Source organism: Cricetulus griseus (genome assembly GCF_003668045.3).
Source record: "Cricetulus griseus strain 17A/GY chromosome 1 unlocalized genomic scaffold, alternate assembly CriGri-PICRH-1.0 chr1_0, whole genome shotgun sequence".
NCBI lineage: Eukaryota > Metazoa > Chordata > Mammalia > Rodentia > Cricetidae > Cricetulus > Cricetulus griseus.
The window spans coordinates 212,791,578-212,818,776 of NW_023276806.1; the positions used below are offsets into that span (position 1 = coordinate 212,791,578).

General features: G+C 35.7%; 1 protein-coding gene across 1 annotated transcript in view; it reads left to right on the forward strand.

The window, feature by feature from the left end:
* Positions 1-27,199, forward strand: part of Vwde (von Willebrand factor D and EGF domains) — a 78,977-nt gene that overhangs the window by 11,855 nt on the left and 39,923 nt on the right. The window contains exons 4-13 of the mRNA XM_035451400.1: positions 9,914-9,979; positions 12,588-12,835; positions 13,802-13,891; positions 16,138-16,282; positions 17,865-18,082; positions 18,506-18,579; positions 20,025-20,298; positions 22,710-22,918; positions 23,060-24,009; positions 25,485-25,621. Coding sequence (XP_035307291.1) covers positions 9,914-9,979; positions 12,588-12,835; positions 13,802-13,891; positions 16,138-16,282; positions 17,865-18,082; positions 18,506-18,579; positions 20,025-20,298; positions 22,710-22,918; positions 23,060-24,009; positions 25,485-25,621 — 2,411 coding nt within the window. The remainder of the gene's footprint in view (positions 1-9,913; positions 9,980-12,587; positions 12,836-13,801; positions 13,892-16,137; positions 16,283-17,864; positions 18,083-18,505; positions 18,580-20,024; positions 20,299-22,709; positions 22,919-23,059; positions 24,010-25,484; positions 25,622-27,199) is intronic.

The following is a 27,199-nucleotide window of genomic DNA, read 5'->3' on the forward strand; positions in this document are numbered from 1 at the left end:
GCAGTCTCCACCAGCCACCCGAGTTCTGCCCAGCTGCGTGGATGGACAAAATAATACAGAGACATATTAGGTACAAAGCTGTTTGGCCAATGACTAGGATTCTCATCTGCTAGCTCAGTCTTAATTATCATAAATCTATATATTTTATAAGATTTATCTTATCGGATGCTTTATTGGCGTCCCTCCTTGCCTGTGGATCACATTGTGCTCCTGGAAGAAGAGCAGAAAAAGTGACGCTTCCTGTTTCTCCTTCTTTAGATATGAGTCTCCTTGCTTGTCACTTCCTGCCTGGATCACCAATTCTCTACTACATTTCCCAGAATCCTCTTTGACTCCTAGTCCTGTCTAACTTGCTGTCTCATTGGCCAAACAGTATTTTATTCAATAATCAACAAGATAAACCTACAAAGAAGTGCATTCTCCATCACTCCATAACTGAATACCAGGAGTATGGTTCAGTGCTTAGCTATGGGTGCCTGTTTCTGCTTTGAATAGCTACTGGATGAAGGTTCTAGGAATGGTAACCAAGATACACACCAATTTCATTATAGGGGAAGGGCATCAATGGCATTTTCTCTACCACTGCTTGTATTCTTAGTTGGGGTCATCCCTATGGATCCACTAGCATTTCCCCTGTGCCAGACCTGTACTGTCTCCCTCTACCAAGGCATCTCCTTTCTTGCCCTCCTCTATTCCTCCCCTGTCTCAGTCCTTTTATTCTACTCCCCCTCCCCTTCTTCCCTTTCCACCTCCTTCCTCTCTACCCCTGCCCCATGCTCCCACTTGGTTCAGGGGTTCTTGTCCCCCTCCCCTTCTTTGAGGGATTATGCAATCTTCTCTTGGGGCCCTAGTTTTTTCCTAGCTCCTTTGGCAGTGTGGATTGTAGACTGGTAATCCTTTGCTCTATGTCTAAAAATTATATATGAGTGAGTACATATCATGTTTACCTTTTGTAACTGGGTTTCTTCTAGTTCCATTCATTTGCCTGAAAACTTCAAGATTCCATTGCTTTTTGCTGCTGAGTAGTACTCCATTGTGTAAATGTACATTTTCTCTATCCATTCTTCAGTTGAGGGACATCTAGGTTGCTTCCATGTACTGGCTATTACAAATAATTCTGCTATGAACATAGTTGAACATATGTCTTTATTGTATGAATGTGCTTCTTTTGGGTATATGCCTAAGAGTGGAATTGCTGGATCTTGTGGTAGATTGATTCCCATTTTCCTGAGGAGTCTACATACTGATTTCCAAAGTGGCTGTACGAGTTGGCACTCCCACCAGCAGTGGAGGAGTGTTCCCCTTTCTCCACATACTCTCCAGCATAAACTATCATTGGTGTTTTTGATTTTGGCTATTCTGATAGGAGTAAGATGGTATCTCAGAGTTGTTTTGATTTGCATTTCCCTGATGGCTAAGGATGTTGAACACTTTTTTATGTATCTTTCAGCCATTTTAGATTCCTCTATTGAGAATTGTCTATTTAGTTCTGTACCCCAATTTTTAATTGGATTGTTTGGTGTTTTGGAGAATAGCTTCCTGAGTTTTTTGTATAATTTTGGAGATCAGCCCTCTGTCTGATGTGGGGTTGGTGAATATCTTTTCCCATTCTGTGGGCTGACATTTTGTCTTGCTGACTGTGTCCTTTGCCTTACAGAAGCTTCTCAGTTTCAGAAGGTCCCATTTATCAATTGTTGATCTCATTGTCTGGGCTACTGGTGTAATAATCAGGAAGAGGTCTCCTGTTCCAATTAATTCAAGGGTATTTCCCACTTTGTCTTCTAATAGGTTCAGTGTGGCTGTATTTATGTTGAGGTCTTTGATCCATTTGGACTTAAGTTTTGTGCATGGCAATAGACATGGATCTATCTGTAGTCATCTACATTCCATCATCCAGTTATGCCAGCACCATTTGTTGAAGATGCTTTCTTTATTCCATGATATGAATTTAGTTTCTTTGTCAAAAATCAAGTGTTCATAGGTGTGTGGGTTAGTATCGGGGTTTTCCACTCTATTCTATTGGTCTATTTTTGTGCTGGGATTAAGCTGTTTTCAGGACTATCGCTCTGTAATAGAGCTTCAAGTCAGGGATGGTGATGCCTCCGGAAGTTCTTTCATTGTACAGGGTTGTTTTGTCTATCCTGGGCTTTTTACTTTTCCATATAAGGTTGAGAATTGTTCTTTCAAGGTCTGTGAAGAATTGTGCTGGGATTTTGATTGGAATTGTATTGAATCTGTAGATTGCTTTTGGCAAGATTGCCATTTTTATTATGTTGATCCTACCTATCCAAGAACATGGGAGATCCTTCCGTTTTCTAGTATCTTATTTAATTTCTTTCTTAAAAAGACTCAAAATTCTTATGATACAGCTCTTTCACTTTTTTTAGTTAGGGTTACCCCAAAGTATTTTATGTTGTTTGTGGCAATTGTAAAGGGTGATGCTTCTCTGATTTCTTTCTCCATGAATGTATCATCTTTATATAATAGAGCTACAAATTTTTTTAAGTTAATCTTGTCTCCTGCCACTTTGCTGAAGGTGGTTATCAGCTGTAGGAGTTCCCAGGTAGAGTTTTTTGAATCACTTATGTAGACTATCATATCATCTGCAAATAGTGAAAGTTTGACTTTTTCCTTTCCGATTTGTTTCCCCCTGATCTCCTGTTGTTGTCTTATTGCTCTAGCTAGAACTTCAAGGACAATATTGAAGAGGGATGGAGAGAGTGGACAGCCTTGTCTTGTCCCCAGTTTTCGAGGAATTTGCATTCAGTTTCTCTCCATTTAACTTGATGTTGGCTATCGGCTTGCTATATATTGCTTTTATTATATTAAGGTATGTTCCTATTATCCCTGATCTCTCCAAGACTTTTATCTTGAAGGTGTGTTGGATTTTGTCAAAGGCTTTTACAGCATCTAGTGAGATGATCATGTGTTTTTTTTTTCCCTCAGTCTCTTTATATGGTGGATTACATTGTTGGATTTTCGTATGTTGAACCATTCTTGCATCCCTGGGATGAAGCCTAATTGATCATGGTGGATGATTTCTCTGATATGTTCTTGGATTTGGTTTCCAGTATTTTATTAAGTATTTTTGCATCAATGTTCATGAGGGATATTGGTCTGTAGTTCTCTTTCTTAGCTGTGTCTTTGTGTGGGTGGGGTATCAAGGTTATTGAAGCCTCGTAAAAAGAGTTTGTCAATGACCCTTCTACTTCTGTTGTGTGGAATACTTTGAGGAGAATTAGTGTTAGCTGTTCCTTGAATTTCTGGTAAGATTCTGCACTGAAGCCATCTGGTCCTGGGCTTTTTTTGGTTGGGAGACTTTTAATGACTGCTTCAATTAGTGGTTATACGTCTATTTAAGTTGCTTATCTATTCTTGATTTAATTTTGGTAAGTGAAATCTGTCCAGAAAATTGTCCATTTCCTTTAGATTTTTGAATTTTGAGGAATACAGGTTTTCGAAATATGACCTCATGATTCCCTGGATTTCCTCTGCGTCTGTTGTTATGGCCCCTTTTCATTCTTGATTTTATTAATTTGCATGTTCACTCTCTGCTATTTGGTAAGTGTGGATAAACGTTTGTCGATCTTGTTGATCTTCTCAAAAACCAACTCTTTGTTTCATTGATTCTTTGTATTGTTCTCCTAGTTTCTACTTTATTGATTTCAGCCCTCAATTTGATTATTTCCTGGCATCTGCTTCTCGGGTCGTATTGGCTTCTTTGTGTTCTAGAGCTTCCAATTGTGCTGTTAATTCTCTAGTGTGATTATTCTCCTGTTTCTTCATGTGGGCACTTAGGGCTAAGAACTTTCCTCTTAGCACTGCTTTCAAAGTGTCCCATAAGTTTGTTTGTTTGTGTTTTTTTTTGTTTTTTTTTGTTTGTTTGTTTGTTTGTTTGTTTGTTTTTTGGTTTTTCAAGACAGGGTTTCTCTGTGTAGCTTTGGAGCCTATCCTGGCACTGGCTCTGGAGACCAGGCTGGCCTCGAACTCACAGAGGTGTGCGCCATCAACGCCCGGCAAGTTTGGGTATTTTGTGTCCCCATTCTAATTGAATTCTATGAAATCCTTAATTTCTTTTTTATTTCTTCCTTGACCCAGGAATTGTACAATTGGGCGTTACTTTATTTCTATTAGTTTGTAGGTTTTCTGCAATTCATTTGTTGTTGAATTCTAACTTTAAAGCATGAGGATCTGATAAGATACAGGTATGCTATTGACGTTTGCTATGTTGCCATGTATGTGGTCTAATTTAGAGAATGTTCCATGTGACACTGAGAAGATGGTATATTGTTTTGTATTTGGATTGAATGTACTATTGATGTCTGTGAACCCAAATTTTGCCGTAACTTCTATTAGTTTCTTTGTTAAGTTTTTGTCTGGTGTTCCTGTCCAGTGGTGAGACTGAAGTGTTGAAATCTCCCACTATAAATGTGTGCAGTTTTATGTGTGATTTGAGTTTTAGTTATGTTTCTTTTACGAATGTGGATGCTTTTGTATTTGTGGCATAAATATTCAGAAGTGAGACTTCCTCCTGATGGATTTCTCCTGTGATGAGTAGAAAGTGACCTCCTTCATCTCTTTTGATTGATTTTAGTTTAAAGTCCAATTTGTTGGATATTAGGATTGCTACCCCCACTTGTTTCTTGGGTCCATTTGATTGAAGTTGAGATATGTTTCTTGTATGCAGCAGAAGGATGGGTTCTGTCTTCTTATCCATTCTGCTAACCTGTGTCTTTTATGTTGAGGGATATTAATGACCATTGATTGTTCATTGTTGTTCATTTTTGATTTGGTGGTGGTGGTGAAATTATGTGTGAGTTTCCGTCCTTTTTTTTCTTTTGGCTGTTGGTTAAGTGGGATTATCTATTGCCTATATTTTTTCTGGTTGAAGTTAACTTCCTTGGGTTGCTGTTTTCCTTCCAGAACTTTCTGTAGGGCTGGATTGGTGGATATGTATTGTTTGAATCTGGTTTTGTCATGCAATATCTTGTTTTCTCCATTTATATTGATTGAAAACATTGCTGGGTAAAATAGTCTGGGCTGGCATCTGTTGTCGTCTCTTAGTGTAGATAGAATATCTATCCGGGACCTTTTGGCTTTCAGAATTTCCATGGAAAAATTGGGTGTAATTCTGGTAGGTCTGTCTTTATATGTTACTTGACCTTTTTCCTTTGCTGCTCTTAATATTTTCTCTTTATTCTTTATGTTTGGGGTTTTAATTATTTTGTGGTGAGGAGACCTTTTATTTTGGTCCAGTCTATTTGGTGTTCTGTAGGTTTCTTGTACTTTCATTGGCATGACTTTCTTTAGGTTGAGAAAGTTTTCTTCTATGATTTCGATGAATATGTGTTATGCACCTTTGAGTTGGATTTCTTCACCTTCTTCTATACCTATTATTCTTAGGTTTGGTCTTTTCTTGGTATCCCATATTTCCTGGATATTTTGTGTTAGGGATTTGTTGGATTTTCTTTGGTCGATGGGTCTATTTCTCCTAATGTATCTTCAACTCCTGAGATTCTCTCTTCCATCTCTTGTATTCTGTTGTTTATGCTTGCAACTGTGGTTCCTGATTGTTTATCCAGCTTTTCTATATCTAGCATCCCCTCAGATTGTGCTTTCTTTATTGTCTCTATTTCAGTTTTTAGGTCTTGACATGTTTCCTTGAAAGTTTGTTGATATCTTGTATTTTTTGGTTTGTTTTTTTCTTCTATTTCTTTAAGGGATATTCTCATATCCTCTTTGAGTCCCTCTATCATTTTCATGAAGACGTTTTTAAGGTCATTCTTGTCTGCTTCATCTGCATTTTGATGTTCTGGTCTTGCTGGTGTAGGGTCCTTAGTCTCCGGTCATATTGGTTTTTCTGTTGTTAAATGTGCTTTTATATTGTCTTCTTCCCATCCTTTCTTCTGGTTGGTGTAGCAGGACTCTCTTCCTCTCCAACATTCCCTTCTGGTAGATGCAAACAGTTCCAATACTCTGTTGTCTGTCCTCTTCTCCTGGGCTTGTGGATGGAGGCGGGACTTTGCCATGTTCAGATCCCATGAGCCTCCACTTTCTCTTCTATCCAATTGTGAACATCTTGTTTTATGTTGAGGTCTTTGGTTCACTTGGACTTGAATTTTTGCAGGGTAAAATTATGGATCTATTTGCATTCTACTTGCTGATGTCTAGTTAGACCAACACAATTTGTTGAAGATGCTTTGTTTTTTCCATTGTATATTTCTGATGTCTTTATCAAAATTTAAATGTTCAGTGGTGTGTGGATTTAAGACTGGGTCTTTGGTTTGATTCCATTGATCAAACTGTCTGTTTTTATGCCAACACTATGCTGTGTTTAAAGCTTTGCACTGGAGCTTGAGATCAGGGATGGTGATACGTACAGAAGTTCTTTTATTATATACATTGTTTTAGCTATCGACCTTTTTGTTTTTCCATATGAATTTGAGTATTTTTCTTTCAAGTCATGGAAAGGATTGTGTGGAATTTTCTTGGGGATTTCATGGAGTCTGTGAATTGTTTTTGACAAAATAGCCATTTTTATTATGCAAATCCTACTGATCCATGAGCATGGGAGATCTTTCCTTCTTCTGATAAGTTCCTCAATTTATTTCTTCAAAGACTTGAAGTTTTTATCACACAAGTCTTTCACTTACTTGGTTAGCATTACCCCTAGATATTTCATATTATATGCAAAAGATATTGTTTCCCTGATTTCTTTGTCAGCCTATTTGTGCTTTGTATAAAGGAGGGCTACTTAATTTTTGGAGTTAATCTCATATCTAGTCACTTCACTGAAGGTGTTAATCAGCTGTAGGTGTTCCCTGGTAGAATTCTTGGGGTTGCTCATGTTGTCTTATTGTTCTAGCTAGAATTTCAGGTACTACACTGAATATGTATGGAGAGAGTGGATAGGCATGTCTTGTCCCTTATTTTAGTGGAATTGCTTTAAGTTTGCCTCTATTTCATTTGATGGTGGCTATTGGTTCTATATATTACTTTTATTGTGTTTAGGTATGTTCCTTGTATCCATGATCTCTCCAGTACATTTACCATGAAGGGATTTGGGATTTTGTCAAAGCCTTTTCAACACTGGATACGATGATCATATGTTTTGTTTCAGTTTGTTTATATGGTGGTTTAAACTGACAAATTTCCATATGTTGAACCATCCATGCATATCTGGGATGAAGCCTACTTGATGACAGTGGGTGACTTTTTGATGTGTTCTTTGGTTCAGTTTGGGAGTATTTATTGGGTATTTTGCATCAATATTCATGGAGGAAATTGATCTGTAAGTCTCTTTCTTTGTTGAATCTGCGTCATTTTGGTAACAGTGTAATTCTGGCCTTCTAAAATGAATTTGACAATGTTCCTTCTGTTTCTATTTTGTGGATAATTAGAGGAGTATGGGTATTAACTCTTTTTTTGAAAATCTTGTAGAATTCTGCACTGCAACCATCTCGCTCTGAGCTTATTTGTTGTTGTTGTTAATGACTGTTTCTATTTCCTTAGGGGTTATAACTCTTATTTAAATTGTTTACTGATCTTGATTTAACTTTGGGAATGGTATCTATTAAGAAAACTGTCCTTTTGTTTTAGGTTTTCCAAGGTTTTAGAGAACAGTTTTTTGAAGTATGACCTAATGATTCTTTAGATTTCTTCAGTGTATGTTGTTCTATTTCCCTTTTCATTTCTGATTTTTTAAAATTAAAATATTCTCTCTGTTTTAGTTATTTTGGATAAGGGTTTGTCTACCTTGCTGATGTTCTTAAAGATCCAACTCTTTGTTTAATTGATTCTTTGTATTGTTATCTTTGTTTCTATTTTATATATTTCAGTCCTCAATTTGATTATTTCCTTTCATCTACTCCTCTTAGCTGTATTTGCCTTTTTGTTGTTGTTGTTGTTTTAGAGCTTTCTCTCCAGTTTCTTAAGAAGGCACTTAGGGCTATGAACTTTCCTCTTAGCACCACTTTTGTGTTGTTGCAGAAGTTTGGGTATATTATGCATTCATTTTCTTTGACTCTTAGGAAGTCTTTAATTTCTTTCTTATCTCTGTCTTTACACAGTAGTCATTTTGTAGAGAGTTGTTAAATTTCCATGTATTTATTTCTGTTGTTGATATCCAGCTTTAATCCATGTTGGCCTGAAACATTACAGGGAGTTATTTAATTTATATCTTTTGAAACTTGCTTTGTGACTGAGTATGTGATTAGTTTTGGAGAAAGCTCCATGAGATGCTGAGAAGAAGGTATATTCTTTTGTGTTTGGGTGAAATATTCTGTAGATATTGGTTAGGTACACATCTGTTAGCTCCATTATTTCTCTGTTTAATTTTTGTCTTGATGACCTGTCCATCTGTGAGAGTTGGGTATTGAAGTGTCCTATAATTAATATGTTCGATTCAATTTGTGATTTAAGCTTTAGTAATGTTTCTTTGACAAATTCGGGTGCCTTTTTGTTTGGGTCATAAATGTTAAGCATTGAAAAGTCATCTTGGTGGATATTTCCTTTGATGAATATGAAGTATCCTTCACCATTTATTTTTATTAATTTTGGCTGAAAGTCTATTATGTTAGATACTAGAATAGCTATACCAGCTTGCTTCTTGGGTCCATTTGCTTGGAAAATATTTTTCCAACCCTTTATCTCTTAGAAGCCAATTCTTTTTTAATGAGAGACAGAAAGGAAATGGATACAGAAGAGAGGGAAGGTAGAACAGAACTTGGAGGAAGGAAAAATTATGATCAGGATAAATTTATGAGACTATAAATTTATTATATATTATATATATTGTATATGTTATATATTATATATATTATATATTAGACTATAGATTTATTGTCACAGAAAAAAAAAGGAAAATAAAGGGAAAGAACCCTGAGGGAAAAGATTCCACAAATACTCTGTTAACCAAAACAAAGGTATAATTATGAAAATTTCTTTTATACTTTGACATCTTTAGATGAACTTGACAAGGTAGTTAAAATATTTCTAGTTCAATACAATTTCAAAAAGATCGCCTAGGTTCCAGGTCATATTGAGTAGAAATTTTCTAAACATATTAACTGGAGATAATAACAATTTTATTTTAAAAGATTCTGGATAAATGATAAGGAAGACTAGCCCTGAGAGAGAATATGTAAGCTCCTTTTGGAGCCAGTGTTACTCACAATAACCAAACACAGATGTATAGGACAAGAATATTATAGAACTTGTATGATGAAATACTCAACAATCTTCCCAGCACATAGGAGGCTCAGGTCACATGAGGTTTATGAATTTGAGGTCAGTCTGGGTTACACAGCAAATTTCCAGCAAGCCTGCAGTAATAAGTGAGACTCTATATTGAGAAAGGGAAAAAGGTCACAGAAATCTCCTAAGATATAAACTAAAATTATTGTCTGCACAACATCCCTATAAAGTGGACATTTACTACTAAAACTTTTATAAATATATGTGTTCATTTTTCTTGAGGAAGTATTTCTGAAAGGCATTTGAGTAAACATCAGGAAAATGTGTGACTTATGGTAAGAATATATTCAGTTTTATGAGAAAATGCCAAATTCTCCTTCAAAGCGACTTGCCACTTTGCATTTCTATAAGAAATGACGATTTCTGCAGCTCAGGAATTTGAATTTTATAAGTGTGCTCTAGTATTTAATAATTCAGAGCCCAAAGGAGCCATGAAAGCTACAAGTACTTCAAAATAAAATCATTGATCATAGATCATCTCTTTTTGATCATATACTTAAAGGTGAAAAATTCCTTAGGAAAAAAATTTCAGAAAGAACAACTAAGAAATCTTACATCCATGTTAAAACATACTTTGCCAATGAACTGTTCATAGATATATGTTGATTTACACATTTGTGGTCATTTAATTAAATATACATACTTTAACATTTTGCAGCTATTTCTGATGTGAAGTTACATGCATGTGGCCCTGGAGAAATAGAAATCGGAGGTGACTGTATTGGTGTGTATGGCACTGGTTTTTATATAATGAGGTCATAAGATAATGACTGCTGTAAATATGCTTGTTTTGTGGTGTAAAATGTTGAATTATATAAGGACCACCAGCCTGGTGGAAATCAACAATAACAATAACATATTTGTTATATGTGTAGAATATATCCCTGAGGCTGGCGGAAGTGCAGTGATAAAAGCAACTGAAATCCTGGCAGAATCATTCACAAGAAAATTTGACAACTGAACTTAGTCTTCATAAAAACTTTAATGTATATAAACCTATTTTAATTTCAAAAAGTAAAATAGTACCTTTAAGGACTATTCAAGAAAGCATGAAGCACAATTAGTTACAACAATATTTCTTTTTTTTTCTTGATTCTTTTTGTGTGTGTATGTGTTTTTTTTGTGTGTGTGTATGTGTTGTGTTTGTATGGTGTGTGTGTGTGTGTGTGTGTGTGTGTGTGTGTGTGTGTGTGTGTGTGTGTGTTTCAAGATAGCTTCTCTATGTAGTCCTGGATCTTCTAGAACTTGCTCTGTAGAACAGCCTGGGCTAGAACTCACAGAGGTCCATCTACCTCTGCCTTCTGAGTGCTGGGAGCCATCAATTGGCTCATTTTTTTATAATATGGAAAAGTATCTCAAAACTACAAATAAGCCAAGCACGGTGATGTGCATCTCCAATCATAGTTGAAGCAGGAGAATAGTTGTAAGTTTGGCTTCATAGGATAACCCTCTCTCAAAACAAGCAAACTAACAAAAATTAGTCATTTTTTGTGTCTACACACAAACATGATTCTTTTAAATTAGGACGTAGAGTTTTCATCTAGTTACTCTAATTAATAGCTCCTAGCTGCTTCTTGGCATTCTTCCAGTTGCTGATTGATTTTACAGGTACCTTTTCCAGTAATTCTGCAATCAAACCATTAGGTTGTCTCAAAGTCTCAGCTTTGTTAGAGCTTGTGATTTAAACTTTTGTATTTCTTTTCCTTCTTAGCTTATAATATAAGAAACAATATTCCTTAATCATTGTAACAATAAGCATATAATATGATTGTTGATCTATTATGGATATTAGGCATGGATTTTCCTAACTAGTGATTCACATTTAAAAAAATGTATTTTCTCTCTTGAATAAACACATTTCAGCTGGTGCTGGGCCTGTAATTGAGTGGTACAGAGATTTTCTAGTTCTGGGTTCAAACCAGCATCAGAGAAAGCAACAAACTAATTACTCACTTCTTTATTTACTTATTTCCTCAAATTGTGATATTTAAAATATTTGTGTAATTGCTTAGAAAAAACAAGCTATTCAAAACTGTAGAGAATTTAAAACAAACTGAGTGAAAAACTCACTATGTTTATAGTCACTTGGCTTAAGGATTGCTAAAATACTTGCAGCTGGGCACACTTTATTTTTTTTTATTTTTTATTTGAATTAGAAACAAGATTGTTTTACATGTCAATTCCAATTTCCTCCCCTTCCCCTCCTCCCCTGAACACCCCCAACTAACACCCTACCTATACCCTTTCTGCTCCCCAGGGAAGGTGAGACCTTCCATAGGGGTTCTTCAGAGTCTGTCATATCCTTTGGGATAGGGATCCCATCCCACATAGAGGGATACTCCCTGAGCCTAGACACATGGGCACACTTTAATCTCAATGTTGGGGAGGCGGAGGCAGAGGAACAAGCTTTTGAGGCCACCTTAGCTTTGTAACAAGACCAAGACCCTCCTTTAAGAGACTCCAACGTGTTAATTGTTGTTTGTTGTTAATTTTGTTAATTGTAAAAATCCATTTTCTGTTAGTCATTGGGATATGGTGACCAACTAAATGATACTTCAAAAAATCTGAGTGTTTTCTTTGTACAAAGGCCTTAAGACAATGTTTCTCAGAGTATTCCAGCATCTGCCTGACAGATCTAACAAGTTAGCTTTTCAACTGTCACCAAATAATAATAGGAAGATGTATATTTCATAATATTGTAAAGCATCTTGTTAATTTTTAGTAGGATATTTTTCAATTTCTAAAACAAAATAATTTTTACAGACCCTTAGATTTAACTTTGCAAATGCTTAGAATTAAAAAAACAAACTGTTACCTCTTCATACAGGCCCAGAAGAAACCAGATTTATCTTTAATCTCAGAAACATGAAGAGTAAGAGAGTTCTCTAGCACTTGATAGAGTTTACTGCCAGCATAATCACCATGCAATGAACAGCTCATTCAACTCAAAGTTATGATGAATTGAGTTAAAAGCAAGTTATGAAATACGTATTTGGTTTGATGCTATGGTAAATAGTTATCTTTATAACAAGCAATTATAATGTGAATCACTTTTCCTTTTGTATTCCATGCTTTGTAAAGGTTCTGTGAGGTTAACCTAAGCTTCAGCTGAATTACTCCACTGTCAATCAGTATTCATAATAGTTTAAACACTAGTGTTTCCCTTTGTTGCCTGCTAGAAAAAAAATGTTTTTCCAAACTTACTTTCCTTCTTCTTCAAGTGAGTCTCAATGCTAACACCATTTTATTTAGGGTCTTTGGGTCCCTTTTTGGTAGGGTTCTTTTCTTTCTTCAGGATGCCTGACTTCCTCACTGTGCTTTCATCCCACCAGGCCAACTCTCCACAGTGTTGCCTCCTCCACCTCCAGGCAGACCACAGGTTACAGTGGAGCTGGTGGGCTCCCAGGTGTTTTGTAGGTGTGCTTTTGATGTTCCTGCCACAAACAACTCAGTGGGATTCCTCATAGCCTGGTTCAGGCTTTCTTCCCAAGGAATCAAAGAGGAGCTAAGACAAGAGAACACTCTTCAGGCATTTTCTCTTTTAGAACTCGATGGCATAAATCTCAGACTCGGAGATAAGGTATGTAGAACAAAAACAAAAACTTTCTATTTTCAGGCTGGAGAGATGGCTCAGAGGTTAAGAGCATTGGCTGCTCTTCCAGAGGACCTGAGTTCAATTCCCAGCAACCACATGGTGGCTCACAAGCATCTGTAATGGGACCTAGTGCTCTCTTCTAACCTGCAGGTATACATGCAGACAGAACACTGTATACAAAATAAATAAATTAATCTTAAAAAAAACTTTCTATTTTCTTTTCACGCCTATTTTGGTTTTCAAAATTGGGGTTTAAATCAGATGTTGAACATGTCTTTTGTCCTCAGTGTTCTTCCTACTTGACAATTGTGCTAATTCTAATGGCAGCCAGAAGTGTCAATGATTATATGTTTGGTGACTGTGTTTAAGTATCTCCTTTTAACAATCTACTGATTATCAGTGAATCTTTAAAACTCGGCATCTCTTTCTGGTTTTAAAATTATGTCCTTCATCTATTGGATAGCAACCTTTTAATATTTCCATGCTCATACCATTTTACATACTTTCTATTAGATATACATGAAATAAAAAGTACATTGTACTTTATATTGAGGTTCAAATAACAATTTTTTTAGATAGAAGTTTTCTGAAATTTTAGGCAAATACGTGAAATGTTTTGATTCTTTATTTTTTAATTTAATTTTATTAATTTTAACTTATATGTGAGTGTTTTGTCTGCATATTTGCATTTGATGTCCATGGAGGTAAGAAAGTGTATGGAATCCCCTGAACCTGGACTTTTGGATAGCTCTGAACCACCATGTGGGGGCTGAGAACAGAACCTGAGTCCCCTGCAACAACAATAAGTGATCTTAACTGCTGACCCTCTCTCTAGTCCCCTTTTCTTAACTTTACCATTTACTAACAATTGAATAAAGGATTTAAGGATGATAATTGTATTTTTCTTTATAATCTCACTACTGAATAATTAGTTCTTAACTGTATTCATAGATATTCTGCAGTGCTTCCATCTTTTCCTTGGACAAACCAGAGGTCCAAAGCATAGCTGTTGAAAGCCAGGAATATTTTGCAGGAATTAAGGTATGTAGCAGTGAGTATGAACTAGAAATGTTATTTACTGTGATTTTCCTGTGATGATTCTTGGGCTTCTTCATTGGCTGAATCATAAAGTCTAGACTGAATGAATAATCAGCATCTTTGAAGAATAACTGAATAATTCTTATGTACAACAAAGCTTGAATACACATGTGAATGGGCTGAATTTGGGGTGTTCCTTGGCTTATGATGGCATTGCATCACAGTAAACTCATCATAAATTGAAAACAGTGCAAGTCAAAAACGCATTTAATGCAACTAAGTTCCTGGCATTGTATCTTAGCAATTAGCACACTGTGGAGTATTGGATGTTTACACTTTGTGACCCATGGCTGATTGAGAGCTATAGATGACTGCTACTACTTAGCATCATGAAAAAGTATGTTGTAGAATATTGATAGTTTCAGGAAATACAAAAATTCAAAGTATAATTTCTACTGACTGTAAAATTGTGTATGAGTCAAATTTTGAATTACCTGTTAATGTAAACCTTCACATCAAGCCATCATAGTTCATGGACTTGTGTGAAGGAAGGACTAGAGAAATAGCTCAAGTCAGAATAAGGTAAAGATTCTACTTTCATAAATCATTCTGCCAGATACTCTATTATGTATTATAAGTTTGCTACTATTGGGTTATTGTGCACGTTTAAGGACAAGTACCAGGTGAAGGGCTAGCACCTGGGACTTCAACAGAAATGACTTTATGGGTTGCTATAATTGTACTAACTAAGCAACATAATTCTTTGGTTACTACTGATCTCACTGGATCCAAAGAGTGATGGGTAATTCCAACAGGTAAGCAGAAGTGACAGGAAATCATGATCAGTGAAAGGTACTAGGTAGTATCAAGAGGTGGAAGCTGTAGAGCAACTCTGTGGGGGATCTCACTCATGGAATTTGAGATCTTATTGGGTTTATTTCTTGTCCAAAGACAATATATGAAATTGGCCAATTGTAACAAAAGGACTTAGGGATAGGATAAAAACCTTTGTCGAGCTAAAGTCCATGTGCACTTTGACAGAGTCCAGGAAGACTGGATTACGTTGTCAGGAGAGCTAGTGGTGGGAGGGCTAGCAGAGCTCTGACCCTGGGAACACAGGAACATTTTGATCTGCTTTTGTATACACAGTTACACAATGTTAGTGGTCAGCCACTGTTTCTAATTAGACTGACAGAGAAATAGCACTAAGATGCAATTCTTTTGAGAAATAGGTCTGACTTGAGGCTGTGAGGACAGCAACAAAAGAACCCTGCTGCCACACATGACTGCCCTGGGGACTGGAATGACTCGGACTGTAGCAATACATCTCAGGAAATCTAACTTAGGAGGCAGAAACTCAGAAACAATCTGAGAAGTTGATCATTGCAGTTGACAACATCATTTGGATTTATGTATTCAGCAGTACATGCATTTCAAAGATGACATTAAATCCTTGAAAATAACCAGGTCCTTCTCTGGTTGTGTCAGTAAGCATCAGTAGATAAACAGGATGGGGTCGGGGCAGGGACACAGTCTCTTTTCCTCTATTCTCCATAGTCAATGAAACCATCTTGGCCACAAGGCTGTCCAATCTATGTTGAGGAAGTGATTGAGTCTAAACTCAGAGTGGTGCTGGAACAATTTGGATGCCACTGCAGGTGGCTTCCTGTGGGATACCCCTTTCGTATGCTGTGAACATGTTTTATTCCCATTGGTTAATAAAAATAGCTTATTTGACCTATAGCAAGACAGGATAGAGCTAGGCAAGAAATCCAAGCAGAGATGGGGAAAGAGAAGGGCGGAGTTAGGACAGATGCCAGCCAGCCACCACAGCAGTAAGATATACTAGACCTCAGGTAAAGCCACGAGTCTTTGGGCACTACACAGATTAATAGACGTGGGTTAATTTAAAAATAGAAGCAAGTTAGCAATGTCTGAGCAACAGGCCAACCAGTTCATAATTAATGTTAAGATTCTGTGTGATTTGTGATTGGGTGGTTGGGACACAAACTTCAGCTTCCACTTATAGTGATATATATATATTTATATATATATTTATATATATATTTATATATATATTTACTGGTTTGATGTTAATTGGCTTTGTTTCTTTAAATAAAACTTAATGATTAAGTTATTAACAGCTCAGTAAACAAAAGAGAATCTGTTGAGAAAAACTGTTTTCAAAATTGATCTTCAGATGTACATTCTATTTGAACATAACTTCTGTGTGTATTTTCTCATACTAGTTAAAACCTGAGCTGAGCACTATATCAGAAGATGGGAAGGAATACCAGCTGAGGGTAGAGAGTACAATTCCTATTGTTTGCTCTGAATTTAGTGAGCTTGGTCAAGGGTGCAAAATCTCATTAAAGCTGAGAACCACCGAACAAGGTAACACATTATAAGTTCATTTTGGCTTACTACATTCCAGATACTAACTGATCCTCGTTCTTCATGGACCATACTCAGATAATAAAATGTTTCATGCTTCTATCAAGCAATAGCTCAATGGCATTAATGATCTGATATACGGTTGAGGTGATGATTGTCAAAGCGCTTCATGTTTTTTCTTCCTGGACTCAAAAATACTATCGAACCACATTCTCTTTGTTATCATTGGTCATCTTTCCTTTTCCCTCTACTTCCTCATTGCTCATCCTCCTCTCTGTCTCCCTACTTATTCTTCTCTTTGCCTTGATTTCAGAGATGGGAAACATCCAGCACTTTACAGTGTTTCAAGAGTTCAAGCTTATGAAACACAGGTCTCATAAAGAATTTGTCACACTTCTTTCCCCAGTGTAAGCTTCATATAGGATCTTTTGCATTAATATTCTCTCATTTAAATGACTAATCACATAGATACCATGATTTATGGCCCTCTCCCCGTAAACTTGGGAAATGAAGTCATAGACTGTGCCTAAGCCAGGCATATTCCACTGTCTCCTCATAGAACTGGCTAATGAATTTGTATGTTTCCATTATGTTGTCTGTGTATGAGAAAAATGTATTTCCAGAAAAATAAAAAGGAGAACATTTTCTCCAGGATTCAAACAAAGCATTGGGTACCTATATGTGACTACTGTAATTTCATACCTGGAAAATCCATGTGGGTGAAAAGAAGACAATGTTAAGAACTCATTTCTTCCTTCTCAAGTCTCAGGACAGCTTTCCTGTTCCAAGTTGGGTTTGAAAATCTATTTCTTTATACCCACTCTGGGGATGTATTCTTTTTGTTTGGGGGCACAAGAGAAATTTTGAAAATGATCTCTACTTGTGTTGTTGTTTTTTGAGACAGGGTTTCTTTGTATAGCTCTGGCTGTCCTGTAAATCACTTTGTAGACCAGGCTGGGCTCAAACTCACAGAGATCCTCCTGCCTCTGCCTCATGAGTGCTGGGATTAAAGGTGTGTGCCACCACTGCCCAGCTGCTTTACCTCCTTTTGAATTCCTTTTTCATTTTCTGTTACTGTTTCCTCTTGAAATTCTTTCCCTTTTCCTTGTTACTTAAACAGAGGTCATTTTTCGGTTTTTGAATGTATCCAGACAACTATGAAGAGAAATAAGATTAAATCTCACTCATGATCAAGAGCCCCACATTGTGTTCTTACTAAATGGATTTATTTATACATCAGAACATGTGTACAGTTTATGTTGGTGAAATCATGGTACTAACATGTTCATGACCTTATCCTACCTGTGTTACTGATTTTGGATTTATCTAGATGCACATGTGTTCATAACTTCTTGAAAATAGTAGTGTGTATGTATGCATATATGTATGTACATAGTTAAAATTAGTATTTATCTACAAATATCAAGTAGATTCAGTAGCTTCATTTTAATTTAGACAAACATTACAACATATTTTAAAATTATTTAAGAATAATATTTTAGTCTTAATGTTTCATATTAATCAAGTAGCTACATTTGGTTTATATGTATCTGCAAAAACTTACATTTTTTCCCCTATCTAGGTAAAGAACACCTAGGTTTAAATTTGGCGTTATCTTCCTGCCATGTGGACCTTCACCAGAATTCTTCCTGTGACAAAGGAATATGTAGCCATGCTGTTGTGTACTACACTGCTGTGACAGATTTTTCCCAGGATGGAGAAAGAATTACAGACATCACTGTGGAACCTATAGTCAGCGACGATTTCCTGTGGGACAGATACATTCCAGAGAGCATCCAGGTTGACTAGCCAGAGAAATAAGCTTCATAACTTAATATTTTAAATAATATGTTTGTGCTACATTTTTTATTTAAAAATTGTTTGATCGGACTGAAGAGATGGCTAAGTTTACTCGCTTAGCTTCTCGAGGATCCCAATTTGGTTCCTAACACCATGTGGAGCAGCTAAAAACTGCCTGTGATATCTCCTTCTGGTCTCTATTGTCACCTGCTCACACTTGGCATGTGTACATGTGTGTCCATGCAGACTCATTACATAAATTAATACATCTTTAAAAATTACTTGATATTTTTATTTTGAAAATGATCCCATGTTCAGTAACTATAAAAATATGAATTTGTTGAATATTAATTGCTAGATACTTTCCTGCATATAGCTATCCAACAATCAATGTTAACCTTTAAACATATCTTTCTTCTGAAGATAAAAGTCAAGGACGTCCCATCTGCTTACTGCTATTCATTTACTGACCCTCACATAATTACCTTTGATGGCAGGTAATGTCCTCAACTTTGCTCCTTTCAGTGGGCTCTATTTTCTTTAGTTTTGCTATTGTTGTTTGTTTTTAAATGCCAGACCCTTTCATCATTTCTTTGCTTTTTCAGTGATTTGTATTTTCACTTGTTTGTTTCTAGACATCAGTGCATTTGTGTTGAATAATTTTGCCTTATCTCCACTCCTGGGTAAATAATGTAGACAAATAGTGAGCCTGAATTTTTGGATTATTACAAGTGAAGATGTAATGAAGGTTTTTACAAATGAACATGATCGGTTTTGCTTGACCATCTACTTGTTTTTGATAATGAGTCAGTTATTTTTTCACTAAGTGTATTTACTGTGCTGTATGATTATGTAATAACAGAATAATCTTTGAGATTTTGTGAAATGATTAAACCAATTCATTAAATTTGTCTTAATACTGATTACCTTGATGAAAAGAATATTCATTTAATTTTTTACCATGAAAGCCTTTATGGTTATATCTAGAATTTAAGTAAAATGGCCAAAGTAATAAAAACAGGAATCAGAATGATACTGCTTTTAATGTCTCGATAGAAAGATTTCAATTTGGTGATGGAGTTCCAGGGAACTTGTGAGGGTAAGATATTTTTAAGAAGAAAGGCAACTCTTTGTCTAGTAAGAAACTTTCTTCCTGATACCTGATAGGTGTTTTAAACATAATAGTTGACAGCAAAATGATTCATGAGTGAATAGTTGTAGAATCTTCCATTATAAATACCACAGCACAGATTTCAATGTGTATTGAAAAGCTGTCAGCATGGCTGCACTTGTAGACTTAGCAGCCTCAGTGAGGAATCTCAAGGAAGCATAGTTTGATGTACTTAATCTGTGTTTATTCAGTAAGATTAGTTATAAAACATCCAAGTGACAAGCCAAGTTCTGAGTGCTGAGGGTAAAGCAGGGAATGAAGTCAATAACTCTCTGCCCTGGATAGAAGAAGAGATACTGAAGCACAATTAACAACAATAGTAATAAAACAGTGTTGGAAGCAAATACATGCCAGGAAGAAAATTAAAACAAGTAGAAAAAAGGGAGGGAAATAAAGTTCATGATTTATTGAAAGAGCAAGGTTATCAAATGCCATTAAGTAATTGTCACGTTGGACAATGGCTTTCTGGTAAGGAAGACAGCCAAGTGTATGTGTACTCAATAAGCATGCTCTCCTTTAAGAAGGAAGCCTGGTGGGTGGGCAACGAGAGAGTTGTGGGAAAGAGCTATGGTATTTATGGTCACTTTTAGTCATGCATGAACAAAAATCAATCTTCAGAACCATAAAGGTGCTGAAAATACAAATTTCTTATTCTCAGACCAAAAATACATTGACCACTTGCACATACATATGAGAACTTTTTATATTACATTTATATTGTTGTAATATTTTATCCTGACTATTAATGTAGTTGACTTTTGTTCATACTAGGGTGTATGATAACTTCAAGACTGGAACGTTTGTGCTTTATAAGAGTATGTCACGTGATTTTGAAATACATGTACGTCAGTGGGACTGCGGGAGACTTCACCATCCTGTGTCGTGTAACTGTGGCTTTGTTGCAAAAGAAGAAGCTGACATAGTCACTTTTGATATGTGCAGTGGTCAATTACATGAATCCCCACCATACTTATTTGTAAGGAACCAAGATTCATCATCAAGCAATATCAGAATAACTGAATCTTATTTAGGAAGAAAAATCACGGTATGTAAACACAGGTCAAAGTTTAATATTAAAAATAAATGCTTTTATCGTTTTGGATGAACTTCTGTTCATCATTACAAACTAGACGCTATTATGTTTTGATGTTAATTTGTTGAAAAAAATAGCATATGGAAGATAATGGATGAGTATGGTTAAAATAATTATATACATCTATGAAATATTTTACTCGCTGGTATGAAAAAGAAAAACATAGCTTTAAATAGACTCAGATATTGGAAGAAAGCTTCTTTTTTATCCTGCTGTTCAAACTAGAATACATCTGAAGCATATCTAAACTGTCCATTTAAAACAGACTAATATTACAGTTTTGTGGATTAAACTATTTGGTAGTTTCTGATCAATGTATACAATAGCAAAATGACAATTAAGAATCAATATTCAAGAAAAGCTAAGCAGTTTTCAGTTACTACTCCATAAGTTGGTAGATATATGAAAGAGATTTAAAAAAACACCAAGCAAAAGGCCCCAAAATTTTATCTTGTAAATATTTTTATCATTAATATATATAAAGATACTATTTCATACCAGTGAGAAAGATATTTGTATCAAATGTCAAGCTCTTCTTTTCATCTCTCAAAAAGTAAATTTTTGGTAACTATATATGAAATTAAATAAAAATTTAAATGTGTTATGGTTTTATTACACTTAGTGAATAATAATTTGCACACAAAGCATTATTTATCTGAATTCTGTCATACAAAACCAAATTGTTAATCAGAAATTAGAAAAACATTTGCTATGTGTAAGACACTAAGGTTATAAAACATTTGCATATCTGATTATATATACATATATTTCAGATATTTGTGTACCATATATATCTGTATATATATATATATATATATATATATATATATAATCAGTAAGCAATCATAAAAGAGAATGGTGAGCTCAAGGTGAACCTGGGTTCCATAGAGAGACTCTGTTTCAAGTGAATAAATAAATAAAAACAAAAAGAACTCACAGAGGAATAACACTGGAAACATGTCTAAATGTACAAATAATCAACAAAACATTGAAGTACCTTATTGGTAATTAAATAAATAAATAGCATTACCTTTCATATAATATTGGCAGGAGTAAAGATAATGGAAAAATTACTGTCTTTCTGAGGGACTCTATGTATATGTCTCCCCATCAAAATTTTCAACTCTGGCAGTTTGTGTAGTGAAATAATTGAGGGTGTAATTGTTACCAATGTTCATTGCATCTCTCCCTCTAAGGAGGTGAGTTACAAGTCACCATAGGTGAGTTTAATGAAAGTTAAATAAAATGAGACACAATAGAAAACATTATAGTTAAGAAAATGAGGGAGTGGGCATTTGTTGATTGCTAGGCAAAAGGATAAGGAATAATTCTAACTATCTTAATGAATAGGAAAGTAAAGTTTGTTTGCAGTTGAAAAGAAACTCGCATAATGAATATATATATATACATATATATATATATATATATATATATATATATATGTATATATATATATATATATAGAGAGAGAGAGAGAGAGAGAGAAGGAATATCTTTAAACTGAAAAACAAACACAGGTGATAGTCTTTAGTGATTTTAGGAAGTTACTTTGCCAGTTATACTTCCAGATGGCTGTCCTTAGGACATTGTTGGGACCAAGGGCAGTGGCTCATAATCACATGGCACAGGTTATTATGGTCATTAATCTCTGCTTGCTCTGTTGCCACTTTCCCAGGCAACCTGTATAACTTGGCTGTTGATTCCATTTGCCTACTGTCAGCAAAAGAATACTGATTCGCTACAAGGACTTGTGCTCTTTCCAAAGTATGTTTATTAGTGTAAAATCAATGACTTGGCAGTACAGTTCTGTATTATCTTACAATTATCTGTAACGTGACTTTGCTAATCTTGCCCTTACTAGTTTTAAGTGTTTTATTCACATATAATATCACATTTTAATTATTAAAAAGAAGTCACAAGCCATTTATTTCAATGATGTGGTCTGGAGAGATGGCTCCATAGTTAAGAGTACTGCCCTTCCAGAAGACCCAGATTCAATCCCCAGGACCTACAAAGTGGGTCACAACTGTCTGCAACTCCACTCTCAAAGGATCTGACACCCTATTTTGCCTCTGAGTGTACCAGGCACATGCATGGTGCATAGACATGAATGCTGGCAAAACATCCGTGTTCATAATAATAAAGATTTTAAAAATGGAAAATGTGACCAAATTTCAAGTTAACATAATGTAAAAATGCATTGCTTTGAAATACATTATCAAATGAAAGTTTTCATGTAAAAAACATCAGTGTTTCATTCTTTGTATGTATGGACAAATAATGTCCTTACATCTTATCAGGCAAGCCTCTTAACCCACTGAATTCAGCGTCTTGCATCCCAGTGTTGTTTTCTCTGCCTTCAGGTTTGGTTATCCTCTGGAGCATTCATTCGTGCTGACCTCAGTGAATGGGGTATGAGTATAACACTCAGGGCCCCTAGTTTAGACTACAGGAACACACTGGGGCTTTGTGGCACCTTTGACGAAAACCCGGAAAACGATTTCCATGACAAAAATGGGATCAAAATTGAGGATAATGTCAACAATTATATTGCATTTATTAACGAGTGGAGGTGAGATTTAAGCTATTATTCATTTCTTATTGTGTTACTATGAAGTGTCAGCGGTGGTCACTCAACATTCTACCTTTTCCACAATATATTAACGGGGAATAATGTTCTTGTTCAAATAACTATCTGTTTTTCATCTGGAAGGCTTTTACCAGGAAGAAGTATGTTTGACAAGATACCAGCTTCCCGACAATTTCCAGCGAAACCATCCTACTGTAGCTGCCTGTTGGGTACCGCCTCGCAGCGTCTGCTTTCTAACCATCTGGACAGAGAGTCTCACTTAGAAATGGCTTACAGCTGCAAAGACCTCAAGCACATCCAGTTCTCTTCCTTGATACCAGACTTAGATATCACCTCTAAATCTATCAGTTCAGAAGTTCTTGTTAGAAAAATAAGCAGTCATGCACCCAAGAAAGAAAATAATTTGAATGTCTTACTTCAAGAAAAATCCCACACAAACCTAACCAAACTGGAGTTAAATTTTCAGCATCCCAGGAATGAGACACAAAACCCACTGAAATATTTCAGTAATGAGAGACACACACAGGACCGGGAGACAAGAAGGAATCCACAAAACAGATGGAAACGACAAAACTTGAACGCCTTTCTTCCCATGTTTGCTTTCCAGAGTCTCAGACAAGTCAACCTGGAAGAGTTTTCTTACTTTTTCCCAGAGGACCACACTGAGGACAACCAGCAGGAGTTTGTCTCCTCTTGGCCCACAGCTTCTGGCCTCACTGAACCAAGCATCTTGGCTCTCTGTGAGCAGACTCTTCTCAACTCCAGCATCGGAAGACTCTGTCTTCCGTTTCTTGGTAGTACTCTAAACCATGTTATGGACATGTGTGTGAAGGATGTTCTGCTAAAGGATGACGTGAGGTGGGCAGAAGCAGGAGTGGCCTTGTTAGAGAATGAATGTGAGAGAAGGGTTTTAGAAGAAGGAAAACACAACATAGAAGAATACAGGAAGTCAATAGGAGGCATTCTCGAAGCTTTAAAATGCCCCAATCTATGCCACGGCCATGGGCATTGTATGGACTGGGGCTGTGCCTGTTTCCCAGGCTACAGTTCCTATGACTGCAGTGACTCACACGGTATGCAAATGCTCTGAAACTTGGATATTGAAGATGGCATCTGATTACAGGAATGTCTTTGTCCATAGTATTTATTAAGTCTACAGTGAAAAGTTATTAGTTAATATTGTAACGATTTCCCACAAATGTTTCCTCTTATTTATTCAAAGTCAAGTCAGATGTCCCTGTAACTGCCCAACTGTCACCCTGCCATTTGATGGCCTCTTTCTGACAACTGTTGATCCTTTCTGGCTGCTTTCTTCTCTGTTGCTCTTCCTTGAAATTGCCAAGCCCAGTCAGATGCAAGGCATTTTGCACACAGTTGGTGCACCTGTCTGCAGAGAATAACCTTTGGCCTAGATCTCATATTTACTATACCTTAAGCACTATTTTATGTCGTTCTACTAAATATACTCATTTGCTTAAAATTGTTTTTCTTTAAGTCTATTTTGGGGAGCTCTTGCCCCCAAAATAGAAGTTTTTCTCCCACAACTCCAGTTTTTAATCTCCTATAATATAGTTAATATAAAATTTCTGCACATTGCCAAAAACACACATACATTTTATGTTTTCCCTCTTTTGAAATAATCTTTGTCCTTCCCTGATAAAATTCGAGTGATATGGGGGCTTTGTTTCCTTTCTCCATGTGCTTCATGTAATGACACTATATGTAATTATATCAGTCAGTCCATAGACATCTGTTACAAATGTGACAGAAAAAACTAATACAATGTTTTTCATGAGGATTTTGAGAATTCCGAGTGCATATGCTTACAATTTGTTCCCTAAGGCTAGCTGTTAGATTCTCTTAGGTTTTGCCAGGACTTCCGCAGACCAATGACTTTTTTCATATGCATACATCCATTATAACAAGCATCTCTCTCGGAGGCAGGTGAGATGTGTTCTCTAAGGCCACAGTGAGAAAAAGAGCCACATGAAAGCCAATTAACTCTGAGTGCTAAGAGAGGCATTCCCTGCCAGTGACTAATAAACTCACAGTTCTGTTCATCGGATGAAAATAAAACGTGGATGATCCTGGAATAGGAGTGTATATACACTTCAATATTTTTTCTAATACTAAAATAAGTTTTGGAATATAAATATTTCACTGCTATTTTATTATGACAGCATATTTTACCTGTACTCATCTATTTGGCAGAAACCAGTGTGGCAAAACCAACAGTTCTATTTTATGAAAGTAGTAATTTATTAACATCTACCCTTAATTGGTAACAAATATTACTGAAACAGTGAAATGTGTGTTTAAGAGTTATCGATTACAACAATGTTTTCCCTCTGATGGTTAACAATACCTCTTTAAAAACAAGATTATTAAATGTTTAATTGATTAATTACTATAAATAATATTTTGAGTATATTTTTAAATGTTATTTGCCCTATACTTATAATTTAGACCCTCAAAATAATTATGCAGTTTTTTTTTTAAATGTCATTTACGAAGCACGTGCTGTTTATTGTCATTTTCTTTCCTAAAGACATAGGTCCTGAAATTATAGAGCTTGAGAATGCCGGATTCTGTGATATTCAGAAACAGAATTGTGTTACAGTGAGAGTATTTGGTCAAGGCTTCAAAGAAACATCGTCGATCAAGTGTGAAGTTACTAAACTGGAGGTATGTTAAGAGCAGGCTGCTGGTGCCATGTTTAAAAACAATCTAGTTTATGATTTCTTTAGGTTAATTTTATCTACCAGATATCAACATGATCTCAGGGTGTTTGACCCACTGAGGCATACAAGAAAATGAACAAGCTGCTTCTCCAGCAAAGCCACCCTGTAAACTTTACTAAGTATTTTGTGTCATTTTCTTTTGTGAGAAATTGGGTCATGATTTTCAGTCATGATTAACAAAAACTAAAAGAATATCAAGCTTGTTATATGGAAGCATCTCCCTTTCTTGAGCTATAGAGCACAATGAAGGCAATGATTTTCAGCCAAGGTATCTGGCAGGGAGTGTGGGAGACGGAGAATCCTGAAGATGCCCTTACAAAGTAGAAACTGGGATAATTGTGCTCACTGTTCACATTTCCTTCACTGTGGATTTCAGATTTTAAAATACTCCCATCTCCCATCAGTTATTTGTTTCTCAAGGTTACAAAAGCAGAGCATAATTCAGTTTGAATGTGAGCACATCCAGCTATGCATTGTGTGTGTGTGTGTGTGTGTGTGTGTGTGAATTATATAATCGTTTTATTTATTCAAGTAAAATTTTTATTGCAAGGACACATCTTTAAATTTGGGTGTTCATTTGGACAAGTGGAAAACATAAAACTGTCAATCATATTTTTGCATTCTTATCTCTAAGTTGATGAAGTAAAGTGTGAATCTGATACTGAGAATTAGCTGAAGGAAATAATTATTGCATATATTTTACTTGTACAATTATGCATAAGTATACTCATTGTATTATGTTATGCAATGAGCCTCTAGGGTTTCAGTATCAATGGAGTAGAAATGGGGCCTCGGCAGATTTGTTAATATAAGTTTGTGATACCAGTAAATGATTAAACAGAAGTGAGTTTTACAAATTTATATTCTCTTGGAAAATATATCTTGTATTTACTTTTAGATGCATTTTATGGGTTGTGATTTTTACTTCTCTCCCTTCCAAACATCTGACATGGAATTTTGGAATTCCATAAACATTATAGTCACTTTGGGGGAAATGAAAGGAGTAAATTTAGTTGCCAGACCCAAGAATGGTCTATGTAACAAATATTTATGTTATACTGAAGTTGAATCGGTCTCTGCAATCCCTAAGCTTTAAAAAATTGAAATATATTGACATTGCTTCCCTCTTCTTCTCCTATATCCAAGCTCTCCTATGTGCCTCTCTCTGCTTCTTAAATTCTTGGTCTATTATTTTTTTATTGCTATTATTACATATTAATCAAATAAGAATACATCTAATGTTGCTTTATGTATATGTTTATAAGCTGTCCACTTGGTACTGGGAAAAAACAATCAACTAGGTCTAATCTTAACACTTAAACTTAAAACCTATCCAAAGTTGGTTTTAAAGGCTTTCTTGATTGGCACAATATTAAATTCATGCAACTATATAGTCTTTAGAGATTTGTTGAGAGCCCCAGCTTTCATTTGGATGAATGGTACTTTGTTTCAACTAAGCTAAAGACTTCTCCGAATTTCATTATTTATTACAGGCTAGTTATTGTTTGTAAATGCTCTCAAT